Raw genomic sequence first — 23,776 nt, 5'->3', positions numbered from 1 at the left:
AGTTAGTGTGAGCCCGGATTGGCGTCCCACTTCCTCGTTTCCTGTCTGCATCCTACTTCCCAGTCCGCCCTGCTCCTGCTCCTGCCGTCAGCTGGCTCAATTCACGGAAACGTCACGTGTGCCCGACGACCGAAAGGAAACGCGACGGCTGTTTACGAACACAACTCACGGTTTTATGAATAAGCTGCTTTAATTCTCAAGTCGTTTCTTTCAAGCATTACCCACTTCCTTCACCTTTGAGTCCCTGATCCCTTTAATATTATGAAAACATGTGGGTAAGTGTTTCTAAGGATGTGCCAGCGGTGAATTTGAGGTTTCCTGTCCAGTTTCCTTTGGGGAAACTTTGCAGATTAGTTTTTTTTTTTTCTGTTTTGGAGCAGACACTTGTTCGTATAGAGTTCAGGGACAGTGTGAAACCGAGAATAGGTGACTCACTCGGGCTTTCCATCTGCCTCAAGTGTTTTTATAACCCTCTCTGTGCTTCCTATTCATTTTTAAAAACATCCTTCAATTGGCCCAGCACAAACAGTGGCTTGTGTACTCTTAATATAGAACTCTGTGGAACTTACTGTACCTTTGAAACATGATGAACTTTGAATACTCTGAGGAACCAAGCATTTCTCCCTATAGATGACAATAAAATGTATTCACATTGTCTCCACTGGGTTAGTCCTTGTTTAGAGCAACTTTAGTTGAAAACGTGGTGCATAGATACAGACGGCATCTCTTGAATCATCTATATATGGTCATGTTTGAAAAGAGTTAAGGGGGAAAACAATTGAGAAAAATGTAAACTTTCAATGTAAACATTTCCAATTATTCAAAAAAATATTTTAATAAATTCTGAATTATTATTATAGTTTTCTCCTAAATAAAGTTACAAAGACATGGAGAGGAATAAAGTGGCTCAACAGCCCATACATACATAAATAACGAAGAATGCTAACATGGTGCTTCATGTTAGCATCGTGCTAATGCTAACACTAGCTAGCGTTGGCTACAATGGCCATTTTTTTTCGCTTCTACTGAACAATCTGCTGTGAATAAACATCCATATGAACCCGTTTTAGACATAACTTTATTTACACGTGAGGAATAAGTTTATATTTCACCAGAAAATGGCTAAAAAGAGTGGAAAATTCTGTTTCTCTAAAGAGTCTGTTTTCCCCCATGGCGAAGCCACGCCCCCTTCTATGACACGATGCCGTCTGTATCCATTGTGTAAATATTTGGGACGGGGTAACCTTTCCCGCAAGCTGGATTCTCGTGGTATTTGTTTGGCTCGACAAATATATTGACCAAAATCCTGTCGATACGGACAACATTTATTCGCTGAGGACATTAGCGAATATCACCAGAACAAAATGTGACAGAGTGCGCTGCCTCCTTTTACAGAACTGCTGTTTTTTTCCTCATAAAACTTGACTTTTTCCTCTTCAAAATGTGCCCATTGCTCAGCTGCCATCTTGTTTTGTGTTTACACAGAGCACGAGGAGCAAATGTATGGAAAGTCAAAGTCAAGCAACTGTACCGTTGTAGCCAGACTGATATCAGTGCAAATGTTCTGTTTGATTTTGCTCTTGCCAAGGTTAGGGAGGAGGGAACAAAGACCTAAAAGCCTGTGCAAAACGACCAAAAAAGGCACAAGTTGTTTCCGTAGGTATGGTCAGCTGGTTCTTAGAAATGGTTTAGATCTGGCAGAAATTGGAAACTAAGGGGGGAAGGTGCTCTTTGGCGTTTGGGGAACGAAGACTCAAAAGAAAACCAAAAAAACCAAGGCACTCCTCCACATTAGAGAATTATAATATGGAGGAGTGACTTGGTTTTTTTGTTTTCTAAATATTTTAGTATTTTAGTTGGTGCTTCAGTTCTTCTTGTCCTTCTGACACCAAGGACTGGACGGTCTGCTGAGGGACTCCCATCATCCCTGGGTCTATCTATAGCCTGTCCGTCCATGGGAGTGGATCTCTCCTTCTGTGGTTCGTCCCAAGGTTTATTCTTTCTCTCACTGAGTGTTTACTGTTTTATTTCATTGCTTTAAAACAGGGGTAGGCAAGTTTTCTTGGCGGAGGGCCGATCTTCTTTATTGTAAATAGACCGAGGGCCGAAGCCGCTGATTATTAGCCCAAAGTAAAGCACAACACTGGAAAAATTACTATCATGAGATAAATTACTTAAAATTGCTTAAGTTCTTCTATGTTGAATTTGAGTCGGTTTGAACTAATACAAGGTACAAATGCTGTAGCACCAATGGAACAAGACTAAAACCCACTTGAAATCAGACAAATAATTGTTTTTCACTTGAAATTACACAAAATTATCTGAATTGAGAGAATAACTACTACTAGAGGTTTTATCTCATCCGAGACCAGACCGAATCAACTCAAACCTTTAGATTTAATCTCTTAATTCAAGTAGATTTATGTCATTTCTTCCTTAAAACGATTATTCTTTTTCCTGTGCACTTCTTTCAAATGCCAGTGTTATGACCTAATTGGGTGCATTGACAGTATTTCTACCTTATTTTCTCCCATTTATCTTTAATAATGTTAAAAGTACTCTGTGATTTGTGTAGTAGTGTTTCTCAAAATCATTTTGAGGGCCAGAGGTTCTGTGCCGGAGTGCCGGATTTGGCCCCTGGGCCTGACGTTGCCTACCCCTGCTTTAAAGGGATATTTCTGACATAGGGCCTCATTTCCTAGTTATCCAGAGAGTTGTTGATTTCCGGAGATATACATTTTTTTAAATTCATGCAGTCCTTATATTTGAAGAGTTTAGTGGCGCTAGGCTAGTGCATGTCTATGGTAACTAGTAGCCTGCATTAAAAACAGTGTGACCCAAGCACAGTGCACAGGAGGCAAATCACTTATAACACCAGTTTTAATGCAGGCTACTAGTTACCATAGACATGCACTAGCCTAGCACTAGCCTAGCACCGCTAAACTCTTCAAATATAAGGACTGCATTTTATCCAGATGTTGAATACGGCTTATACCAGTATAAATATGTCCACCGGTGTCCTCTCATCATTCTCTCTTCTTCCTGGTGAAATCTTTTATTGATGGTGTTCAGCATTAGTCCATAGTTGCGTGTGTTTTCCCAGACTTCACCCCCCCTCCCCCTCCCCCTCCCCTCCTCTGCGCTCCTCTCAGCATCCTTCATGACTGGACGTTCCGGCGAAGGCTGAAATAACAAACACGTCCCGCACGCGCTGTTTTTCAGGCTTGATATCTTCCCGAAAAAACACGGCCCTGTCCCTGAAGCCGCTCGATGAAAAAAGCATTAGCGACTTCCTCAAAGCTCTGCGTCTTTATAATCTTTTCAAAAGGTGAACATCGTGACCTTAGGAGTTGATGAGATCGTTTAAGCGTCCAGTGCCAAAGGTAAACTGAAGTGAGTGCAGAGATTAGATGTTTTCTCAGCGTCTTTGGGACGACACGTGAGCGATGGGCAGTCGGTCTATATCTGTCCTTTGGTAAATAAGCGCAGACCTTCCACCGTTTCCACCATTTATCCTCATGTTAATGTCTCTGCCACAGAACCGACCTGGAGCCAGCTATTTTTAACCGTCTGCGACCTCGTTCAGGTGACGCTTCATTTCAGCCATTTATTATGCAGTTCTTCTGGCCTCTGAACTTACTGGAAAACATGAGATCTTATCTTAGGTTGATTGCTTAAACAGGGCATGAATGAAGACAATTTATGCTGATTTTGAGCAGGATTGCCGATGGAACAAGCATTAATTATCTTAAAATGAGACAAAAATGATTGAAATCTGACAATAAGATCAAAGGTAAGAAAAAACAAGCTTGTTGGCAATAAGATCTAAATCTGTTCAAAATCAGCACAAATCTCAATATTTCGCTTTTAAGACATTATCTAAGACAAGGTCCAGTCTTTTTTACAACATGATTAGCTGAACAATCAAATTGATGATTATTTTTGTTTGCATTTAATGGAACCCATTGAAAAGGTTTGGAGAAATATTGCAAAATACAAGACATTTATATATTATTGCTATTTCTTTCTCATACCATGTGGCTAAGCCTTGGAATTTCCCCACCTCTCACCCCCCGCCTTAACCGAGGGCATTTTCTCCAGTTCGGCTTTACCCAAATGTGACAGTGAAGCGACAGTGGAGCAGATGGTAGAGCGGGTCGTCCAATGATCGGAAGATCCGGGGTTCAAATCCCGACTCCTGCTGGTGCAGGCTGTCGTTGTGTCCTTGGGAAAGACACTTCACCCAATGCCTATGTGTGAGTGTTGGTGATGGTCGGAGGGACTGTTGGCGCAGATGTGAGCAGCCTCGCTTCTGTCAGTCTGCCCCACGGGAAACTGTGGCTATTTCATGTGTGAAGCGCTTTGGTTCTGACTTATGTTATATGAAAAGCAACAAATAAGATTCCTTTCCCTAGAGAAACTTGTGACACAGGCTTGTAAAAGCACAATACAAGTGTAAGCAGTTATTACTTTGGTCACATTACGCAATGATGTTTTATTTGAAAATAAAAATAAATGGAATACCTGTGGTATTTCAATTAAAACAAAGTGTGAAGTCATGATTACTCTTTTTATAAACCACTACAGCTAAACAAATATGTGTTTGGAATCAAGTGTTGTGGATATAGTAGTGTGTACGACTGTGCCAGGCTGGTAATCTCGACTTTACAATGTGGCATTTTGGTCTGAGTCATACAATTCTATGTTACAGCCGACCCGGCCCCCCATCGCAGTCAGGAACGATAGCGTGGCCTCCAGAGAAAAAAAGTTTGAGGACCCCTGCTCTAGCATCTCTTATGGTTCTGAAATTAAAAGCAAAAGTCTGCAAAATAAATTACTCACCAAATGCCTTGGGGGTGTTTTTTTTGCAGTGAAAGGACAAGCGCCTGGTTTTATAGAAATTGACATAAAAATACAAAGAACAAAAGTTGCATCTTCAGAACTGTCAAAGTTAAGTACAAATAGCTTCGCACTAAATGTACGATGAGATTTAAAGTTCAGATTTCCTCGTAGACTGCCGGAGATTATAAATTATTCACCAAATGTACAAATATCAAAGTGGGAACAGCCCCGGCGATTGTTTTATTGACTCGCCTGGAGTGGAGACGGGAAGTGGCAGGGCGACGGGAGGAAGTTCCAGTGAGGAGGATTCACACCGCGATCTGAGCAGCTGAGCGCGTTTACAAAAGGAGCAGCCGCGGCAAAGGAACTCTGGGGAAAACAGAACTGAATATGAGCCCTCAACGGGGTCAGAGGTCGCTTATTGAAGAGCTGCAGATGGACAGCTGAGAAAGGGTGAGTTTTAGGGTCTGGCCAGAGCTTTTAGTTACAACGAAAACCGGATGCTGGAAGTCAAATTAAAAAGGGGGTTTGATGCTTTTAACAGATATTTGGTCACACTGTAAAACACTTTGGATGCAATACTGATCTTAAACTTCAAGAACACTTCCTGGTTGTTCAAGCGATCTCACTCTAAGCCCCTCCCCTCGCTTTTATCACAGATACAGTGTCCACCTGTGACCTACTTTTGCGCTGCGTGTGGTTAAAACTCTCTTCCATTCATTCTCAATGGTAAACATGGCTGCAGTACACTTTTTGACCACCAGCGTCAAATTGGTGGCGCTGTTTCACTCCTTTTGGAAACACTGTTGTGGTGTCTTGGTATTTATTAATCACAGAGTGTTGTAGCATCAACTTTCAGTTTTCCAACTTTTATTGCAAAGGTTGTTAACATCGACAACAGTATATGTTATGAGGTAAAGTTACTGTAGGTGCTGTAGATGCAGGTGTTTTTTTTTTTTTTTTACATTTTGCACAAAATTGCTACAAAAAACTCTACTAAAAACTAGGCTTTTGCCATAGTTACCATTTGTTTTAATATAGCATGTTATTTTATCACAGGCAAAGTTTGGGCACCCCTGCTTTCATGGATTTGTGCCAAAATGAAAGCCTTAAATGTCACTGTAAACCATTACAGTTGTTTCAAATAGACATTAAATCTAAATTTTTTGATCTTCGTCCCATCTGCACCGCAGTTGAGTCATTAGAACAAATTCATGATGCAAGAAATAAATTTAAAAAAACATTATTTGGTCTGTTTTATACAATTGTTTTGCCCAATTTGTCGAATATCCAAATTTGGCTCCATGTCTCTGTTTAATTTAATGTTTCCACATACATAGACAAGGCCGGGAACCCAGGGTGCTGAGGGGCCTGCAGCACCCCCTGGGGAAGAGTTTGGGAACTGCAGGCAATATTAATAAATAGGAAAAAAGCGTTTTTGGGGTAAATTTTGTCCCCCAGCACCCCCTAACTAAAATATCTTCCCACGGCTCTGTACATAGATTTATTGCATTTGAGGCCTCTGTGTGTCTAGTGTTGGGCAAAAATAGCAAAAGAAACGCTTCAATGCTTCAATTTGTTTGTTTTTTTACTACATAGACTTATCGCTCAATAAATATCAGATAAACGATATATTTTTGGTGTCAGTATTAATCGTCTGCACATTTATTAGCATTTTACCCTAGCTTTTCTTTGTAAAACTTGAACCATATATTTTAGGATATGACTATGCTCTTTTAGAACAGAGGTTTACTGTTATTTTTATGCTTTAGAGTTGACAGTATCTTTAGAGTCTAGAATCTTTTATTGCAATATTTTCCTGCCTCAATATATCGAACTTGGAATTTGATATTGTGACAGGCAACAGGTTTGGTCAGAAAAAATATGAAATTATAGTAACTCAAGCTCAGGCCAAATGACAAATCAGTCAGTAAAATATCCCAAAACAAAGTCATCCATCAAGTCCATGCCAAGTTTGAATCAGTAATCTCTGACCCATTGATAAAGGTGTGAGCCGCTGCCCTGTGATTCTCAGGCAGATTGGCCCCAGTGCTGTCACACAATGGGGGCTGGTTTAGGATTAGGCGCCTTTTTTCCCGGACAATGCGAGTCCGCGCCGGAGGTTAACGACTTCTGACCCGCGGTTTGACGTGTGTTTGCGTGAGATATTGGAGCATAAGGAGCCGGCGCTATTGTCTGGACTTATCTACTGTGTAATATTTAGTTTTGGCCTAATCAGCGAATAAAACGGGGCCGGCCCATTCTGACGGACGATTGTTGAGGTTTTTGGAGGCTATTTTTAATCTTTTGTTGCGGCTCCGAAAACTAAACATTGCATTGAATTGTAATGGGAAAAAGATAAGGCGGGTGTAATGGGGAATTATACTTTTCTATTCTTATTAAATGTTTATATTAAAAGAGGCGGTAGTGGCTTAGTTACAGATCAACAAAAATCAGTCTGGAAAGAAGATATTGAACTTCTAAAATATTGTTAAGCACAAGGAAGGGACATTTTGTGTTTGTAGGATCTGGCAACCCAAAGTGTGGCGCCCTCGTCTGCCTGTTGATTGGACGATAATCTTGACGGTGCAATAAAGGTTTTGTAATTGAGGAAAAAAGTTAATATTTGTGCATGTTTGACCTTGTAGTGAGTGACCCAGTGTCTGTATGAGTGGTCAGCATGGTGCCTTTACTTTCCATCACAGTGGCTCTACAACGCTCCAGGGTCAATTGTTTGTAAGGTTTTCACTGCTGATGGACCCATCACCAGAAAACCACTGTGATGGAAAGTAAAGGCACCATGCTGACCACTCATACAGCCACTGGGTCACTCACTACAAGGTCAATTATGCTAGTGGTTCTCAACCTGGGGGCCGGGACCCCCAAGGGGGTCGCCAGATCTTGTAGATAAAAAAATATATATTTTATTAGCATATAAAATAATATTTTACTGTAGCATGTGTGCCCTATTTTGCCAGAGAGCCATTATTTTTTTCTTCATTTGATTCATTTTATTTTATTTTGTCTTTGTTTTTTAAGAATTATGTAGGCTAATGTCCCTATTTCTCACGGTGTGACCCGAGCAGGGGTCACAAACCCCTTTAACTGTTAAAATGGGTGTCACGACCCCAAAAGGTTGAGAACCACTGAATTATGCAAGATCAACTTTTTTGAATGCGCATAAAAAGTTGCATAATGCACCTTTTAAGCAGAACTAAGTAACTCATGCCCCTAGAGGCCATAAGCGCCACTGCAGGTGTCGTATCGTGTTGCGTTTTTTTACTCATTAATTGTCCGTGAGAGTAAATACTGCCTCAGACCCAGAGGCAGGGAAGTTGCAATTGTGGTTTTCTGGCCGGAGACACCAGGGGGAAATGAAAGACCCCCCAATCATCCCTTTAACACTTGTTTTACCCCCAGAGGGACTACGGAAAGGACTTAAGGTAAAAAAGTTACTTAGTTCTGCTTTAAGATTTGCAAATAGGAATGAGGGGAAATTGCAAAATTGGACACAATGGGCAACTGTTGAGTAATAGTGTTGTAATAATAATGGCTTACACTCTCAAAGCAGTAGTAGATATTAATTCACTTCACAGCTGCCCCTTGGGGTAAAATGATGGAAGTGAGGTTGCCATTTGGTCCATCAACCCCTCACAGACACACAGAAAGGCCCCCTATGGTCGGGGATCCAACCCGGAACCTTCTAGCTGTGAAATACACTGTGCGCAAAAACTGCAGTCGAATATATCTTTTAGCCCCCATTTTTGGTATTTTCGACAAACTTAGTAAAGATAGTTGTGATGATGGGCCAAGAACTCGAGCCACAAGATCTCACGAGATCAATTTGATTTACTTTAATTTCACTAAATGGGAAATATTTCATTTATTATTACGAATTATGTCAAGATCTTAAATTGTATCATTCTTGTGGATATTTTGTCTCGCCCACCCTGAAAAAACAGTAAAGCAATGTGAATATTTTCCTAGAATTCTGATTTAAAGAGGCTAGATGCAAGTTGGCCATTTTATACTCACTACTGCCACCTCAGGCCATACGTGTAACTGCAACTTCTATATTAAGCTCGTGCATGACCCGAAGTAACATCCTTCTGAGTGACAGTGCAGCATTTTAAAGGCAGTTAGTCCCTTTAATGCCAGTTGGAAAAGCAATTTAGGCTTTTTGATGAGATTTAGGGCCTTACTTTTGTCACAATTTAATGACTCAGAGCCTCAAAGAATCCCTGCTTTCATCATCTACAGTAAACGTCTCCAACACAACAAGTAAAACCTGTTGCTCCTCCACAGTCGGTCGGTTCAGTGGACTCTGATGACTCGCCTCAGTATTTCTGGGAGATTCTCTGCTCTTACAGTAAAACACAAAGTGGACTCTTCTTACTGTATCTATTTAAAAAATGTAATCAAACAGAGCGCTGCATTATGTGGCCGCGGTGAATGTGGTTATTCACGGAGTCGGTCTAAAGTGAAGTCTCCGGGACAAAGGCGGGTTTTGTTCCCGTCGGCTTTTGCTTGGTCACCGCAGACAAACGGCCTCTTATCGACGCGACGGGACCAAACAAGAAAGAGCATGTGCTTTATATAAGAGCGAGGACTCGGGCTTTACAATACTCAACGGATACCAGAGGCTTAGTGTGAGACGGAGGGAAATATTTGCAAATACTTTACAAACATGATCATCTCAAACATATATTCATCACTGTCTTTATCTACACTTTGTTGGTTAGACGATGCCAGATTGGCCTAAATCAGCTGAAACTAAATATCAAGTAGTTTCACTTCCTGATTTTCAAGCAATCCCACTTCCTCTCATAATTACTATATTGTTCAATAAATGACAGATGCTCAATATTTAACGTCTGAACAATTATTTTCCCCCATTGTTACTAAAATAACATTTTTTTTCTTTTTTCCATAAAGTAAGATGAGTTTCATTGTATTTCATTGAATATTTTTTAAGATCAAGTTCTTTTCAAACAAATGTTCACTGTCATTTATAAGCTTTAGTTTCTGTGACATTTAAAGGTCTTCAATAATATCGTTAAAGGAAATATTTTTCTGCCTTAATATATCTAACTAGATTTTGTTATCATGACCTAGCGATTTAAGGATTCAGGTAAAGGATCAAGAGGCAAGAAAATATTTCATGGATATTGGATAAGGAGGAGATTTTTTGGGGCTGACGCCAAGAATGCTAAGAACAGCCACTGAGAGCAGGAAGATTACTCAAAGATGTGCAAGCAGCTCAAAAAACATTAGCAAAACAGGAGCTGACATTGCTGTAAAATCACCCCCTGTTGGCCAGGGGCGACTCCAAAAGACACTTGGTAAACAGGATCCTAATGTAGATTTGGGCCTCGTTTGCACGGCTTATAAGCCTTAAAAGAGTTTCTTTTCTCCTCCAGTAAAGGTCTGGAACAGCCAACACGAGGACATGAGACGGGCCTCAACTCTGACTATGTTCAAGTCCAGGCTGAAAGCATTTATAAGCTGATTTACTTCTGCCTATGGCAACTGATTGTATTTCATCTAATTTCAATCTATGCATATTGTGTCGTGTTTTTATTGTGTTTTGTGTTGCTGTGAGGCACTTTGAGTTGTCTGGAACATGAAATGTGCTGTACAAATAATCTTGCCTTGCTTTCTTTTTCTAAAATTTGCCATGACCCATGTAACAACACTGGGTATGTGTCATATTTCTAACCAGGCTGGTTTTTGTATATTCTAAATAAAAAGTGGAAATCTATGATTGAGAGGCTCTGGAGCCGGGGCGGGGCTTCCCACCTTTTCCCCCTTTTAAAGGGACTATACAGAGTGTCAAAATGCTCCATGTTCCAGCCATGTCCTAATGTGTAGAATGAACTCAGACATATTCACCACAACTGCCTCTAAAATCCTGCACTTTCACTCAAAAAGGTGTTAATTCGGTCCTAAGTGCCGTCATGCACGAGCTTAATATAGAGGCTGCAGTTACACGTATGACCTGAGGTGGCAGTGTGAGCATAAAATGGCATAAACAGGCTTCGAAGTAGACTTCGCAGTCATGTTAATTTCACAGACCTCAGGATCATTAGTATGAATGGGGCTGAATGGGACCGGCTCTATTATTTAGATCTATGGATAAAGGGCTATAAATTATGACTGTATTTTATGACTGCATTTATTATGACTGTTATAGGTGTATATAATTGATGATGTGTAAACTGTACATTTGAGGAGGGTTAGGTTTCAGTGATGGGATATGGACAGTTTCCAAATACTGACCTGAGCACATGAGCAGTAGAAGAAGAAACCAAAAGGAACAGGAGCTGGTATGTTTTTGACGGGAACAACGTTATAACATGGTGGAGAAAAGAAAGTCCATAAATTTTCCGTTTTAAGTCATGAGATCAGTCACAAACAATCATCGCACTAACCATGAAGCAACAGAGATGAATTACGTGTAGACCAAACAGACGCCCGAAGGAAACCCGACAGGATTCATCAAGGTTATTCATCATTCTGTTTTGCAAATAGACCGTGTTCTCTCCCTCGCATGCGGCAGCTGGTTTTGACTGATAGCCTCTTTGTTTTGCCTGAGTGGCTCTTAATGAGGTCGGAGGCCACTGGACGCTCCGCAGAAGAAACAACAGACCCTTCTCTCTCTCTCCGGGCCGTGCTCCTCTCATACTCCGGGCTATTCATTACATCTGACCGGCACAAGGGCCAAAACCAGGCGGAGAAAGAGCAGCTTTGTACCGGCCCAGATGACTTTTGCGGAGCGGACTCGATTTGGCGAAACAAGTGGACGCACGTAGCTACAGGTTTTCCTATTTAGCGCATTAGCGAAGGCCGGGACATCAGATTCAGGTCCGCAGCAGAATCCCTGACCTATTTATGTTTGCGGTAATTGTAATCACAAGCTGAGCACAAGACGGTCACAGCGAGTTTGCAGAATTCCCCATTAGGAAAGTAAACTAGTTTATGTACAGTTACGGAAGCTATTCTAGGATTTCCGTCGTGTAGATTAAGGTTATTTGAGTGGCAGCGTTTAGGAAGTCATTCTATCAACTTAAAAAAGACAATGATTAGTGTTCGAGATCAATAACTCATAACTGTCTGGTCAACGATGTTGCGACGTTTTACTATGTAAACTCAGCAGATTGAAAACATGAGCAATTTGGGATGTCTTTTAAACCCTTAACCCCCACCTGAAGCAAGCACATTTTCTCCAGTTTGGCTTTACTCAAATCTAAATGCATGCCAGAAAAGCAGCAGTAACACAACAAAAAAGCAGCAAACACACACGACTATAAAGTAATGAAAAGGCCACAAAAATTAGATGAAAAACGAACAAAAAGATGACAAAAAAGCAATTAAAAAATTACGAAAACACTGTCAAAATGTGACAAAAAAGTGCAGGAAAAGCAACAATGACACAACAAAAAAGCAACAAAAAGTCAACCAAAAAGCCACGAAAGAGCGACAAAAAAGGTGATATAAAAGTGACCAAAACTTGATTAAAAAAATGGAAAGCAAGACAGCAACACTTAAAATGCGACAAAAAGGTTACAATCTGTTTTGTAGGTCTTAGTTTTGAAATGAGGCGTTACACTGGCCTATAAGCTGTTGCTCTTGCACCTACATCTCCACTTTAATAGCTCCTACAGACTGGACATGTACCGATCCGATATTCAGTATCGGCATCAGCAGCTGATCCGGGCTTTATTACAGAATCGGATCGGATCAGATTTGATGACAGGACGGGTCCGATACAAAAGACGGTCATGGATCTGCAGGTTTACCGCACCGCAGCGCTTCGAGGTTTATACAGCGGTAAACGCTGCAGATCCAGAACCACAGATTCAAGACCTTCATGCTATCGCTAAGCTAGGATACTGATTTGATTTGATTTATTTGATTTGATTTATTCTTATTATTGTGTCTTGCAAGAAAGTTCCCTCATGGGCTTACAAGACACATTTCAAAACAGAATTCAGATGCTGCCAAAATAAAATCACAGAAACTGTACAATCAGTCATAACAGAACAACATCCACATCACACAGGAGGATATAAATGTATTTGCTTACTATCGTTAACCTGCTGCTAACACCAGCTTCTGAAAAACTTTTTAATTTAAAATTCCTAAAGCCAACACCTTGTGAAACTACTGTAATATCCACGGGCTATAATACATAATGATATATATTATATCAAAATAAAATAATACTAAAAGACTGTATCGGATCGGTATCGGCCAGATGAAGTGTGAAAATATTGTATCGGGAGCTCAAAAAAGTGGATCGGTGCTTCACTGCTACAGACTCCAAACTTTCCACTTCAATATTTTTAAGGTTTTTTCAGCGGGATGTTTTAATATCCAACTCCCAGCCAGATTTATTGAGGTTTGAACTAAAAAAATAAAAAAAAAGCCGAAATTTGAATTTTTACAGATGTTTTTCCCGCTTACAAATATCTTACTCAAAATCTCCTCTGAAAAATGTTTGCAAATAATATATCAACAACAAAAAACTTTAAAACTGGATCTATCCATTCTTTAGATTCTTTCACTGAAAATATCATAAATTTTGGCAATTTTCATATGAAAACAAACAATGACAGAAAACTTGCAATACATTTTTTTCCTCATATTTACTGTATATCAGTAATCTACATCAGAAGTTGATATTGTTTCTAATTTATTCTTTCTTCCCTATTCACCTGCAGTGTCTCCCCTTAATTCTGTAACTTGGTGAAAGGTTTTCTATGTCGTTGCCAAAGCGGGTCCGAAACAGCGCGAGGCTTGTGTTGGTTTGGAAACAGAGCACGGCTGTCAACACTGCCGCCTTTCTCTGCTGCGAACACTGGATTCACCTGCAGAAGGAGCTCTTTATCGCAGACGTGGGCGGCCATTTTTGATTAGCCCCGGTGAGTCAGCAGACGGGGAACACAGGGAGGGAGTGTTCGCGGCCCGGGCGCGGCACAATGAATGGGAGCCATTGTGTTCAGTGGGAATATGTAAATGCAAGGGTTTCTTACCTCGTGGTCTGGGATCTCGGACGACAGGGTCTTTCCCAAAACCGCGGCGGTGAGGAAGGTCCAGCACCGCGCCGTGTTCGCCAAATTATAACCACCTGGGGACGGGAAGAAACACATTAGGACAAGGGGAAGTATTGTCTGAAGGCGAGATCCTGCAGGAGAATAAGAGGAAAAAATACAGAAAAACTTTTGCTGACATAAATTTAATCTAATCTTTTGATTTTATCAGACTAAAAACAACTAGAAATAATAATAGAAATAAAAAACCTAATTATTTTAAGCACAAGACTGAACAATGTGATGACAGTAGCACAGACTGTGAAAAACATGGACGTAGCATCGCTATTCGCTGCTGAAGCCTAATAGGAAGTGGAGACAGGCTCCGGATGTTGAAACTTTTTGCTTCTCATTAAGTAATTACTGAACACAGGCTTGTCATGTTTACCTCTATGTGTTTGTCTTAAAGGAACAGGCCACCATTTTTCCATACTGGGATATGTTCTTACCTGAGCTTAGATGAGTTGATGTGTACCTGTCTGGTCTTTGTGTGTGCGCTTAGTCACGCACAACGACCAAAGAAAGTTAGAATTTGGCTTCTCCCAATGTATTCCTATAGCTCCAAACGGGGGTGAAGTTGGAAGCTACCACGCTCTTCCATGGGCACGCACAAAGACCAGACAGGTACGTATCAACTCGTCTGAGCTCAGGTTAGAACATATGACAGCATGAAAGAACTGTGTGCCCTCAGTCACACAAAAAGACCAAAGATGTTGTTAGCATTTGGCCCCTCCCAGTATATTCCTATAGCTCCAAATGGGGTGATGCTAGAAGCAACCAAGCTCTTCCACGGGCACGCATGAAGACCAAGACAGGTACGCATCAACTCGTCTAAGCTCAGGTAAGAACATATCTCAGTATGGAAAAACGGTGGCCTGTTCCTTTAACACACATAACATTGTCCTATTTTTTCCTTTTTTTCCCCATTTTTATATTTGTCATATTCTTAACGTTGAAACTGGCTCCAAAAACCCAGTAGTCGGCTTCAGTTAGCCCGGGCTAAATGCTCACTTAAAGCTGCCTTAAGCGATGTCTTTTTAAAATGTTTTCATTAGTAGGTGGAGAAGGAACACTGCTCTGCCCCCATTTATTTGCTAAACTGCAACTTTCACGAAAGTCTCTCTTCTTTTTGGACATTTAGAATATAATAATTCCATTTAGAACTAAGTATACAGAGCAGAACTTTTTTTTCCAGCAACCCTTGAACGCCTCAGCCTCTCCTCCGGTGCTGCTTTGCTTTGTGAGGAAAAAAAAGGAGGAAAAAGACCTGACAGCTCCTGTAGATGTTGGATTAATAAACAAACGGGCATTTCACAAGGATTTCAGCTGCATCAGAGCAGGTCGTTCACATGTTTGTCAGTTCACCTTTTTGTAAATCTCTATCATAATGCTAAATTGTTAGCCGCTAACTGTTGCTGCGTCTTCTGCTTCAAACATTTGCGACCTCTATACCTGATATGCTTTATTATGATATGCACAGTGTTTTTTCCCACAAATGTCTGAGTTTGAAATACACTAAAGGATGAGAAAACTAATTTTATTCCATTACTAGAAAAAAAAAATCAGGTAGAGCCTTTAATCCTTTGCATATCTACAGTCTGCTCTAGTGTCTGTAGGTTCTACTTAACCCTTTAAGCCCCAACTAAACTATAGTTTGGTTTAACCAAAATCTGAAAGCTGAAAAAGCATCAAAATAGTGACGAAAATGAAGAAAAGAGTGACAAAACTGTGACAAAAACGCAGCAAAAAGTGACAAAAATGTGGCAAAAAAGCAATGGGAAAAAACGATGAAAAAGCAACAGAAAAGCCACAAAAAACCTGCCTGAAAAGCTACAAAAATACATCTAAAACGCTACAAGAAATGCCTTAAAGTGATAGTCTGGAAGTCTACATGTTTTACAAATTTTACCAAATGTTCAAAATCTACCACCTGGTCTTGCATTTTGATGTTAAGTAAATAATAATATATAAATATACATTATTTCTTGTAAAGTCCCTCCTTCCCAGATCTCTGCAAGTAATCAGAGTGTAGTATCCTCCCGTGTTGACCAATGAGACGAGCTTTTCCTGTGAACCAGCCTGTCAGGTCCAATCAGGAGGGAGGGGGAGGGGCTTGATTGTTTGCTTGCTTTTGCTGTTCCTGCTCTCTTCATTTTGCAAACTAAGAAGGGCTTTATGGTTGAAGAGGGGAGGGATTTGATTGTTTACTTTCGAATGTCACTCTATCTCTCCCCACTTTGCAAACTTACAGACTATCACTTTAAATTGCAGATCACGTGAGAAACATAACGAAAGGGTTCTACCTCCTCCGAGCAGCAGCGTGGGCATCTCCCACTGCAGGACGTGGCGCAGACACTTGGACACTCCCACCGGGGTCATGTTGAAGGAGCACATGGGGTCGCCCGCCATCGTGTCTGCCCCCAGCTGCATCACCACCGCCTCCGGGTTGAAGCTGGACCGCACCTCCTGCATCACACTGGAGAAAAGACACAGTCAGGTCAGGATGAAACAGAAAAACAACAGAGGCCTGAGGAAAACACGCTTCACCTGGTAAAGATCTGGTAGTATCGGTCGTCCTGAATGCCGTCCTCCATCGGGACGTTCACGGCGTACCAGCGGCCTTTACCCAGCCCGGTGTCGCACACGTCGCCCGTTCCTGTTCAGACAAAACCTTAGTCTTATCAAGATGGCATTCTTGGAGGTAAAGCTGCTCCTGGACAGTTCGAAACACAAAGTCTGGGCTTCGATTTTACATATTCACATCAGAAGGAAGTGACAAATAGCTGAGGGGTTCAAAGAGCTAACAAACCTCTTACCCCCCGCCTGAACCGAGTGCATTTTCTCCAGTTCGGCTTTACCCAATTCTGGAGAGGAACAGTGCAATGCCTCGTTTGAAAGCTAAGGCCTACAACAGTGACACAGTGATCTTAACTTTTTTTCCACTTTTTTCAAGCGCTTTTGTTGAGTTTTCATCTCCTTTTTGTCACTATGTCTTGGCATGTTTTGGTCAATTTTTGTTGCTTATTCATTGTATTTTTGGTTGCTTTTTTGTCATGTTTTCATTATGTTTTTGTCAAGTTTTTGTTGCTTTTACGGCATGTTTTTGTGGCTTTTTTTGTTGCTTTTTATTCGCTTTTCGTCCATTGCTTTTTGTTTTCGTGCACTTCTTGTCACATTTGTTACATTCGTTGTCACACATTTTGTTTTTGTTCCAGCACGTTTTTGTTTCGTTTTCGTCCTCGTTTTCGACACTGTACGTTTGTTAAGTGTGATGTCACGACTTCCGCTTCCGGGTCCTCGCAGACGGGGGAAAAAAAACATAAAAAACTCTTAAAAACAACCATCAATAATTCTGAAACTCAACAGAGAGTTACTGAACCTACTTATTTCTCAAACTCATTAGCCAAAAATGCCGCACCTACTGCTAAAAAGTAATATTTACTGTAGTCGTTACTTCCGGGGTTAGCGTAGCTGCTGCGCCGTTAGCATTTATCTCCGCTAACCCGGAAGTACCGATTTTGGTAAATATTACTTTTATAGCAGTAGGTGCGGCATTTTTGGCTAATGGGCCTGATAAATAAGTATGTTCAGTAACTTTCTGTTGAGTTTCAGAAATATTAAGAGTGTTATTAAAGAGTTTTTGGAGGTCACCACTTAATAAACGTATTTTGATTATTATTAAATTATTATTTTTTTAGATTTGGGTAAAGCCAAACTGTAGAAAATGTGCCCGGTTCAGGTTAATGATGCGTTTACCTACAATAAAAAAATAAAAAAAAGAGAATTCAAATCCACCTGGGAAGAATCCTGGAGAAAACTTGTGAAGTGAAACCGTCATGACTTTGGAGGTGAAGCTAAAGGCGTCTTCAACACCTGTAAGAAATATTACATTAGAATAAACACAACATTATATAAGAAACAACAGAGTTTGTACCGTCTCCGTGATGGAGGTCGACGTCCACGTAAAGCACTCGCTCGAATTTCTCTCTGAGTTTGAGGATTCCCAGCACGGCGTCGTTCACGTAACAGAATCCCGACGCCTCATCCCTGGAGCAAAGACAATGACGGGAACATTTGAAAACACTGAGCCCAAAGGTTTCCAGTTATTTCAAGATCATTGCACATAACAGGGGAAATACAAACTCCCAAATATCAAAATGATGATTCATATTTTTAATCAACAACATACAGCAATTCCTCAAAGTTCTGCATCTTTTCCCCCGTCTTAAGCAATAAACTCAAAGAACAAAAGCCTCAGTGGATAAAACCTGAACACGTCTTACAAAATCCACACATAAAACAAATAAAATCCCAGTTACAAACTAAGTGCAGTTAGATCTGGGTCCTGTTAAAGGACACCAGTCTGGTATTGAAAAAAAGGTTTAGGTTCAACTGGTAGCGAAAAAATAAAAGTATCCAAAGCAGGTACCGAAAAGAAATATAAAATATTTACATACAAGCTTTGATGCTGTTGGTCATCAAAATTTAAAATAAAAACAATAAAAATAAATAAATAAGTGGTCAACTTGGGGCAAAATTTAGATCTTTTTTTTTTTTTAATTAGGGAAATTGGGGGGGAAATTGTGAAAAATTGGGGGTAATGAAAAAAATTGGAAAAATACAATTGGAAAAATGTGGGTAAATTTGGGTAAAAAATATTATTTTTGTTTCTGTTTTGAAAATTTTGAGAAAAATGTGGGGAAAAATGTAAGACTCCAGGAAAATGGGGTAAAAAGTGCAAAAAACTGGGGAAATTTTAGGAAAAAATTTGGAAAATTGGTTAAAAATAGATATTGTTTCTTTTTTTTTTAAATGGAAAAATTGGGGGGAATGAAAAAAAAAGTAAAAATACAAGTGGAAAAATTAGAGTAAATTTGGGGGGAAAAAAATTATTATTATTTTTTAAATTTGGAAAAAAATATGGAAAATTAGTTAAAATAGGGGGGAAAAAATAAGAAAAGTGTTTTCTCCGCCCTATTGTAGTTAAAGATTTAGTTGTTGTTTCACCTCAAACAAATGAAATGGAAGGAAAAGGAACAAATGAACATTATTAATCAGTTTTCTGGTTCTATATGACAAATATTTTAGCATAGGAATTGAAGTATCGTTCAGGTATCGGTATCGAAAACCAAGTATCGTTAAAGTACTGGTATTGAAAAAAGAAGTGCAGCCTTGAGTGACTTTATTCTCTTCCTGTGACTTACTTCTTCGCATGGTGCCAGCCCCCAGCCCAGTTAATGGCGACTTCACACTTTTGGTCCAACAGAGACTGAGCAGCGGTGATGGAGGCGCCTCCCACAGCGGCAGCGTAGTCGAAAATACCCTCCACAATGGGACAGTCGTACCCTGGGAAAACAAAAGCGTCATAAAAGCGGGTGAGCTGAGGTGAACTGGGTGGAAATAGATTTAATGGCATTGGTGGCAAAAAAAATAAATTCCTGGAAGGGTGGAGGTGATGTGTTTTCACAACAGAGAGGAAGGATGGGCCACCGAGAAGAGGAGAGACACAAAAGGTGGAAGTGACAGTGAGCGGAGATTTGACAGAGAGAGGAGAGATGGAACAAATGGGCAGGGAAACAAACCCAAGTGGGAAATCATTTTTATGCATCTATTAAATAAAACTAGTACAGACCATGTTAATGCACTGTTTGTTAAGAATGCATAGTTTCTCATTTCTTTTCATGAATTAATTTGGGAAAGGCAGCAAAGAACTGATAACTTTGCAAACGTGTGTCCGGTTTAGGTGTATTGATGATTTTGACTTATTTATATCTGACAGGATTTTGCTCATGGTCATCCAGCGTTATGGTCAAACACCGCCCTCTGCTGTTTTAAACCTGAATTGAATAGGTCAAATATTCACTCCTCTCAACCCCCACCTGAACCAAGCATATTTTTTCCAGTTTGGCTTTACCCAAAACTAAAAGCTTCTTGAAAAAAGTGTTAAAATAGCAACAAAAATTGAGAAAAACAAAAAGTGACTGAAAGCGACCTTATGGATTTGGGTAAGACTGAACAGGAGAAAATGAACTCGGTTAAGGCGGGTGGTAAAAGGTTAACAATCGATACATGCCCAAAATGAATAAACACAATCCCTCTGGTCCGGTTCATAATAAAAAGAAAAACATATTTTTTTTCACCTAGTCCAAAGTCTGTAGACTGAGGGTCGTCATTGTCTCCATCTTGGCTGATTTTGTGAAGATGCTCCAGGTACGAATCACTGTGAAACTTCGCCATTTCTTCGATAGTTGCCAGTCGAGGCTTTACAACGCTGCAAGATTAGTCACATAGGTTTTTACAGATTATACATTATTTAAAATAGTTCACACACACATGCAGGAATCGGGAATGTGATGTCATATCGCTAAGCATTATGGGATTAGCAGCAATTGTAAACTAATGGAGATTTTAAAAGTTATTGTTCACATTAAAACACTTGGACACCACCGTGAGATAGATGTATTTACCAGCAGTAACTCAGCAGCTAACGGAGTTGTTCCATGGCTTTTTTCTCCACTTTTTATACAGTTTTTTACCTAATGTTAGTCAATGGAAATATATGCTAACAGCTGCAAAGATGGCGGATCTCCATGGTAACTGTGGAATTTCCTCTATAGCTATAATTTCACTGCTAAATGGAAACATAATCGATAAACGGGAATAATCTAATATAGTATCTCATCCACGACATACGCATAAATAATAAGCAAAGAAAGAAGTAAGTAGCACTGTAAGGAATTGTAAGGAAACACACTTCAAAACAAAGTTCAATGCAATATAAGTTTATAACCACAAAAACTGACCTCATATGCTCAAGCAGACCGTATGCCTCTATCAGGGAGTGGACCATACTCGCCTTCAACAAAAATAGTTGAACAGTCGTGGTTACAATCTTAGTTTTTGTGAAGAAGAGGCTGAGGTGCCCAAAAACCTCATCATTTGACTTACCCGGTTTGGCACTTTGGACAAACTGTCGCACGTTTCAATGTATTCCGGACTGTAAACGTAACAGACTTTCCGTTTACTGTTATTGTCATCTTCGCTGTCTCCTCTGCAACTCATTTACAGCGATTAAAAATGATAAAAGGCAGGATTTTTAAAACAACAGCGGAAAAGTGAGCAGTCTCGGTTGTGGTTGTGTGTCACACCTATAACAGTCCCCTCATGTCTATGGATATTATCGTAAGGTTCCTACCATGAAATTGTTCTAAAGAATTGTTACAAAAAATAATATGTACTTTTATTGGGTCTGTAAAGATGCAATTGTATTTTATACCAACTATAATTACGATATAATGTCAGAATTCTATTTTAATATATATTCCGCACGGATACGTTACGAAGTGAGTCAAGAAAGTCGCGAAAGGCATGCTGGGATATGAAGTCTTTTGGATGTAATTTACTTTGCGCTGTCTTTTATTCTGTAAATATAAGCTTGGAAATTGACTGTAAAGTATGAAGAGACGCAGTTTAATAGTAACCAACCGTGCGTACATTTATAAGGCATATTTGTCCGCCGTGAATTTAATTTACGAAAACGTCTGAATCTCAAAGCTAGCTTCGTTTGCTAGCTTCTATTTCCGGTAGCCTACAAAACAAAGCCAACCAGGAACCTACAAAACTTTCTTAACAAAACAATCAAACCTCACATGAGCTGTATGTTATTTCCTTGTTAATAAACGCAATCATGCCACATTTGACGAATATGTTTGACTTTATTTTGAAAGGGTTCACCCACGGGACTCTCGTTTCATGTTACCCCCAGAAACACACACGCCGCTGTTGCTGCTTTCTGACAGCGAGGTGGTGGACAGCTGCCCTTGGCCTTGGATTAAACCCGCTTCCTGGCTTTTTTACACCCCCCAAAACAACCTCAGAAATGAACTCAGGAGTCTGAACTTGAGCTCGTACTGGACTGACAACACCTGGAACCATGAGAAGTAGAAGTAACTCGGGCGTGAAATTGGACAACTATGCTCGCATCGTGCAGCAAACTATTCTGCAGCACCAGGTGAGGAGCAGTCGGGTGATCTTTCGAGGTTTTGTAATAGCAGAGAGGTTTGGCTGGGTTTGCAGTCGATCTGAATGTCACACGAGTTGCTTAAAGTGTTGTAAAAAGAGGCTTGCGCAAGTTTAGCCCACACTCCATGCCCTGCAACCAGTCACCGTGTAGTAGTAAATTTAAGGTAGTAGTGAAGCTGCAAAGGGGCAGGATTTATGACAGAAGTGGGTTCAAGTGCTTAAATATATACATGTTTTTACTTTGAATCAGCTGTTATTGTGATTATAGAAATATGCAAAAGTGCATATTTTACTTCTATGCCTGACAACTTTTTCCTTTTTTTGCTTCCAAGTGATAGTTTACAATAATTCAAATCATCTCAGTGAAAAAGGTCACTGACACTTACTGCACACACTTTTTAAGAAAAATGAGAAGCAGCTAATTGACTCTGTACATAACTTAAAATCATAATAACACTGCCCAAGAAGTGACTTCCTGTTTCGATCCAGCACGCCAAAATAAAAGAACACAGCTCATCGCATTGATTAGTTCAGCAGGTACTTGCAACAATACGAAAATATAGTGAAATACACACATTTTAAGTGTTTTTTCCATTAATAGTTAGGCAGAAATAAAGTTGAACTAATGAAGTGCTGAACTAATAATAATAAGATGGTGCTTTTATTTTGGTGTCCTGGATCAAAACAGGAAGTCACTTCTTAAGAGGCGTTAAGATTTGAAGTTATGCACAGAGACAATTGAAATAATACTTACAAGTTCAACACTGAGTAGAAAGTAGTATCCAATATTATAATGGTGATTTTTTTTCAACCAGTGAAGTTGGAGGAAGTGCCTGGGAGTCCCTGCTTTGCCCCATCCTGTCATTTGCTAAGTTTGTTCTAAATATCCATCTTTATACGAAAGGCCGGATTTATGCAGGGGCTTACAGGGGCTAAGCCCAGGGGCGCAGCAGGTTAAAGGGCCCCTGGGCATAAGGAGAAAAGGAGAGAGTTCCCTCTCTTTTTGCAGACTCCCTCACACGTAAGGCTTAATCAGACTAAACCAGGACTTAACCAGGTGGTCTAAACAAGGTCTGAGCCATTGTCATTGAGTTGACACACAAAAATATGTACCTATTATTGGTCTGTTAAAATGCATGAGAGAGCACAAAATTGCACCATTAAAATAAAAAAATCTCTGTGGAAGGACCCCCAGACCCTCCTTTTAAATATGTCGCCCCACCAGTCTGGCAGTAGCAAGGGTTCTTCCGCCAGGAGCTCAAATTGGGGTCATTATGTTTAGCTGTTTTTTTGGGGGGGTTTTCTTCACAAATTTGTCTTTTTTTTTCTTTTACTACTACTATGTTTAAGAAGTTACTTCTGCATGTTCAAATAAAAAAAAATCATTCATTTATCTTTTCATTGTAGAGAGAGAGAGAGAAATCCGACAGACATACAGTATATGGGGGGCCCTGAAAAAACGTAATCCCCGGGGCCCATTTGACTTAAATCTGGCCCTGTTTATAGGCGTTGGTTTTGCATGATGTTGATGTTTACAAAGCCACCATGTTGGCTTCTACGCAACAAAATGTCCTGAGCCAATTGCATCTGTGCCTCTTGGTGAAGACGTGGAGTCAGACATTGCAGGAGAAGATGTCAAACGTAGAGCATGTGCTATGTGGTCCACATTACAGAGCTACCGGCTTTGCATATTGTGGAGCAGTGGTTTCTGAAATGTGACAGTCAAAAATACTAGATAAACTCTATTAGGTCATCTGGTAATAAAAAATGTGGATTAGCCGACCGTCCGACTGGTCCAAAATGCCAGTTGTTCAGCCCTT

The 23,776-nt window shown here is 40.1% G+C and overlaps 2 protein-coding genes across 2 annotated transcripts in view; one reads left to right on the top strand and one right to left on the bottom strand.

Moving 5' to 3' along the window:
• Window positions 1-21,070, bottom strand: part of hdac8 (histone deacetylase 8) — a 46,786-nt gene extending 25,716 nt beyond the window's left edge. The window contains exons 1-9 of the mRNA XM_079579955.1: window positions 20,883-21,070; window positions 20,738-20,790; window positions 20,075-20,205; window positions 19,139-19,280; window positions 17,869-17,981; window positions 17,730-17,807; window positions 16,482-16,590; window positions 16,238-16,410; window positions 13,878-13,972 (exon numbers count right to left, since the gene is read on the bottom strand). Of these exons, the coding sequence (XP_079436081.1) occupies window positions 13,878-13,972; window positions 16,238-16,410; window positions 16,482-16,590; window positions 17,730-17,807; window positions 17,869-17,981; window positions 19,139-19,280; window positions 20,075-20,205; window positions 20,738-20,790; window positions 20,883-20,996 (1,008 nt within the window). The 5' untranslated portion in view covers window positions 20,997-21,070. The remainder of the gene's footprint in view (window positions 1-13,877; window positions 13,973-16,237; window positions 16,411-16,481; window positions 16,591-17,729; window positions 17,808-17,868; window positions 17,982-19,138; window positions 19,281-20,074; window positions 20,206-20,737; window positions 20,791-20,882) is intronic.
• Window positions 21,071-21,682: 612 nt separating this feature from the next.
• Window positions 21,683-23,776, top strand: part of phka1a (phosphorylase kinase, alpha 1a (muscle)) — a 28,961-nt gene continuing 26,867 nt past the window's right edge. Inside the window, exon 1 of the mRNA XM_079579992.1 lies at window positions 21,683-21,945. Coding sequence (XP_079436118.1) covers window positions 21,868-21,945 — 78 coding nt within the window. The 5' untranslated portion in view covers window positions 21,683-21,867. The remainder of the gene's footprint in view (window positions 21,946-23,776) is intronic.

The sequence above is a fragment of the Gobius niger genome (genome assembly GCF_951799975.1).
Source record: "Gobius niger genome assembly, chromosome: 21".
Classification (NCBI taxonomy): domain Eukaryota; kingdom Metazoa; phylum Chordata; class Actinopteri; order Gobiiformes; family Gobiidae; genus Gobius; species Gobius niger.
This window is presented reverse-complemented; position numbering and strand designations above follow the sequence as displayed.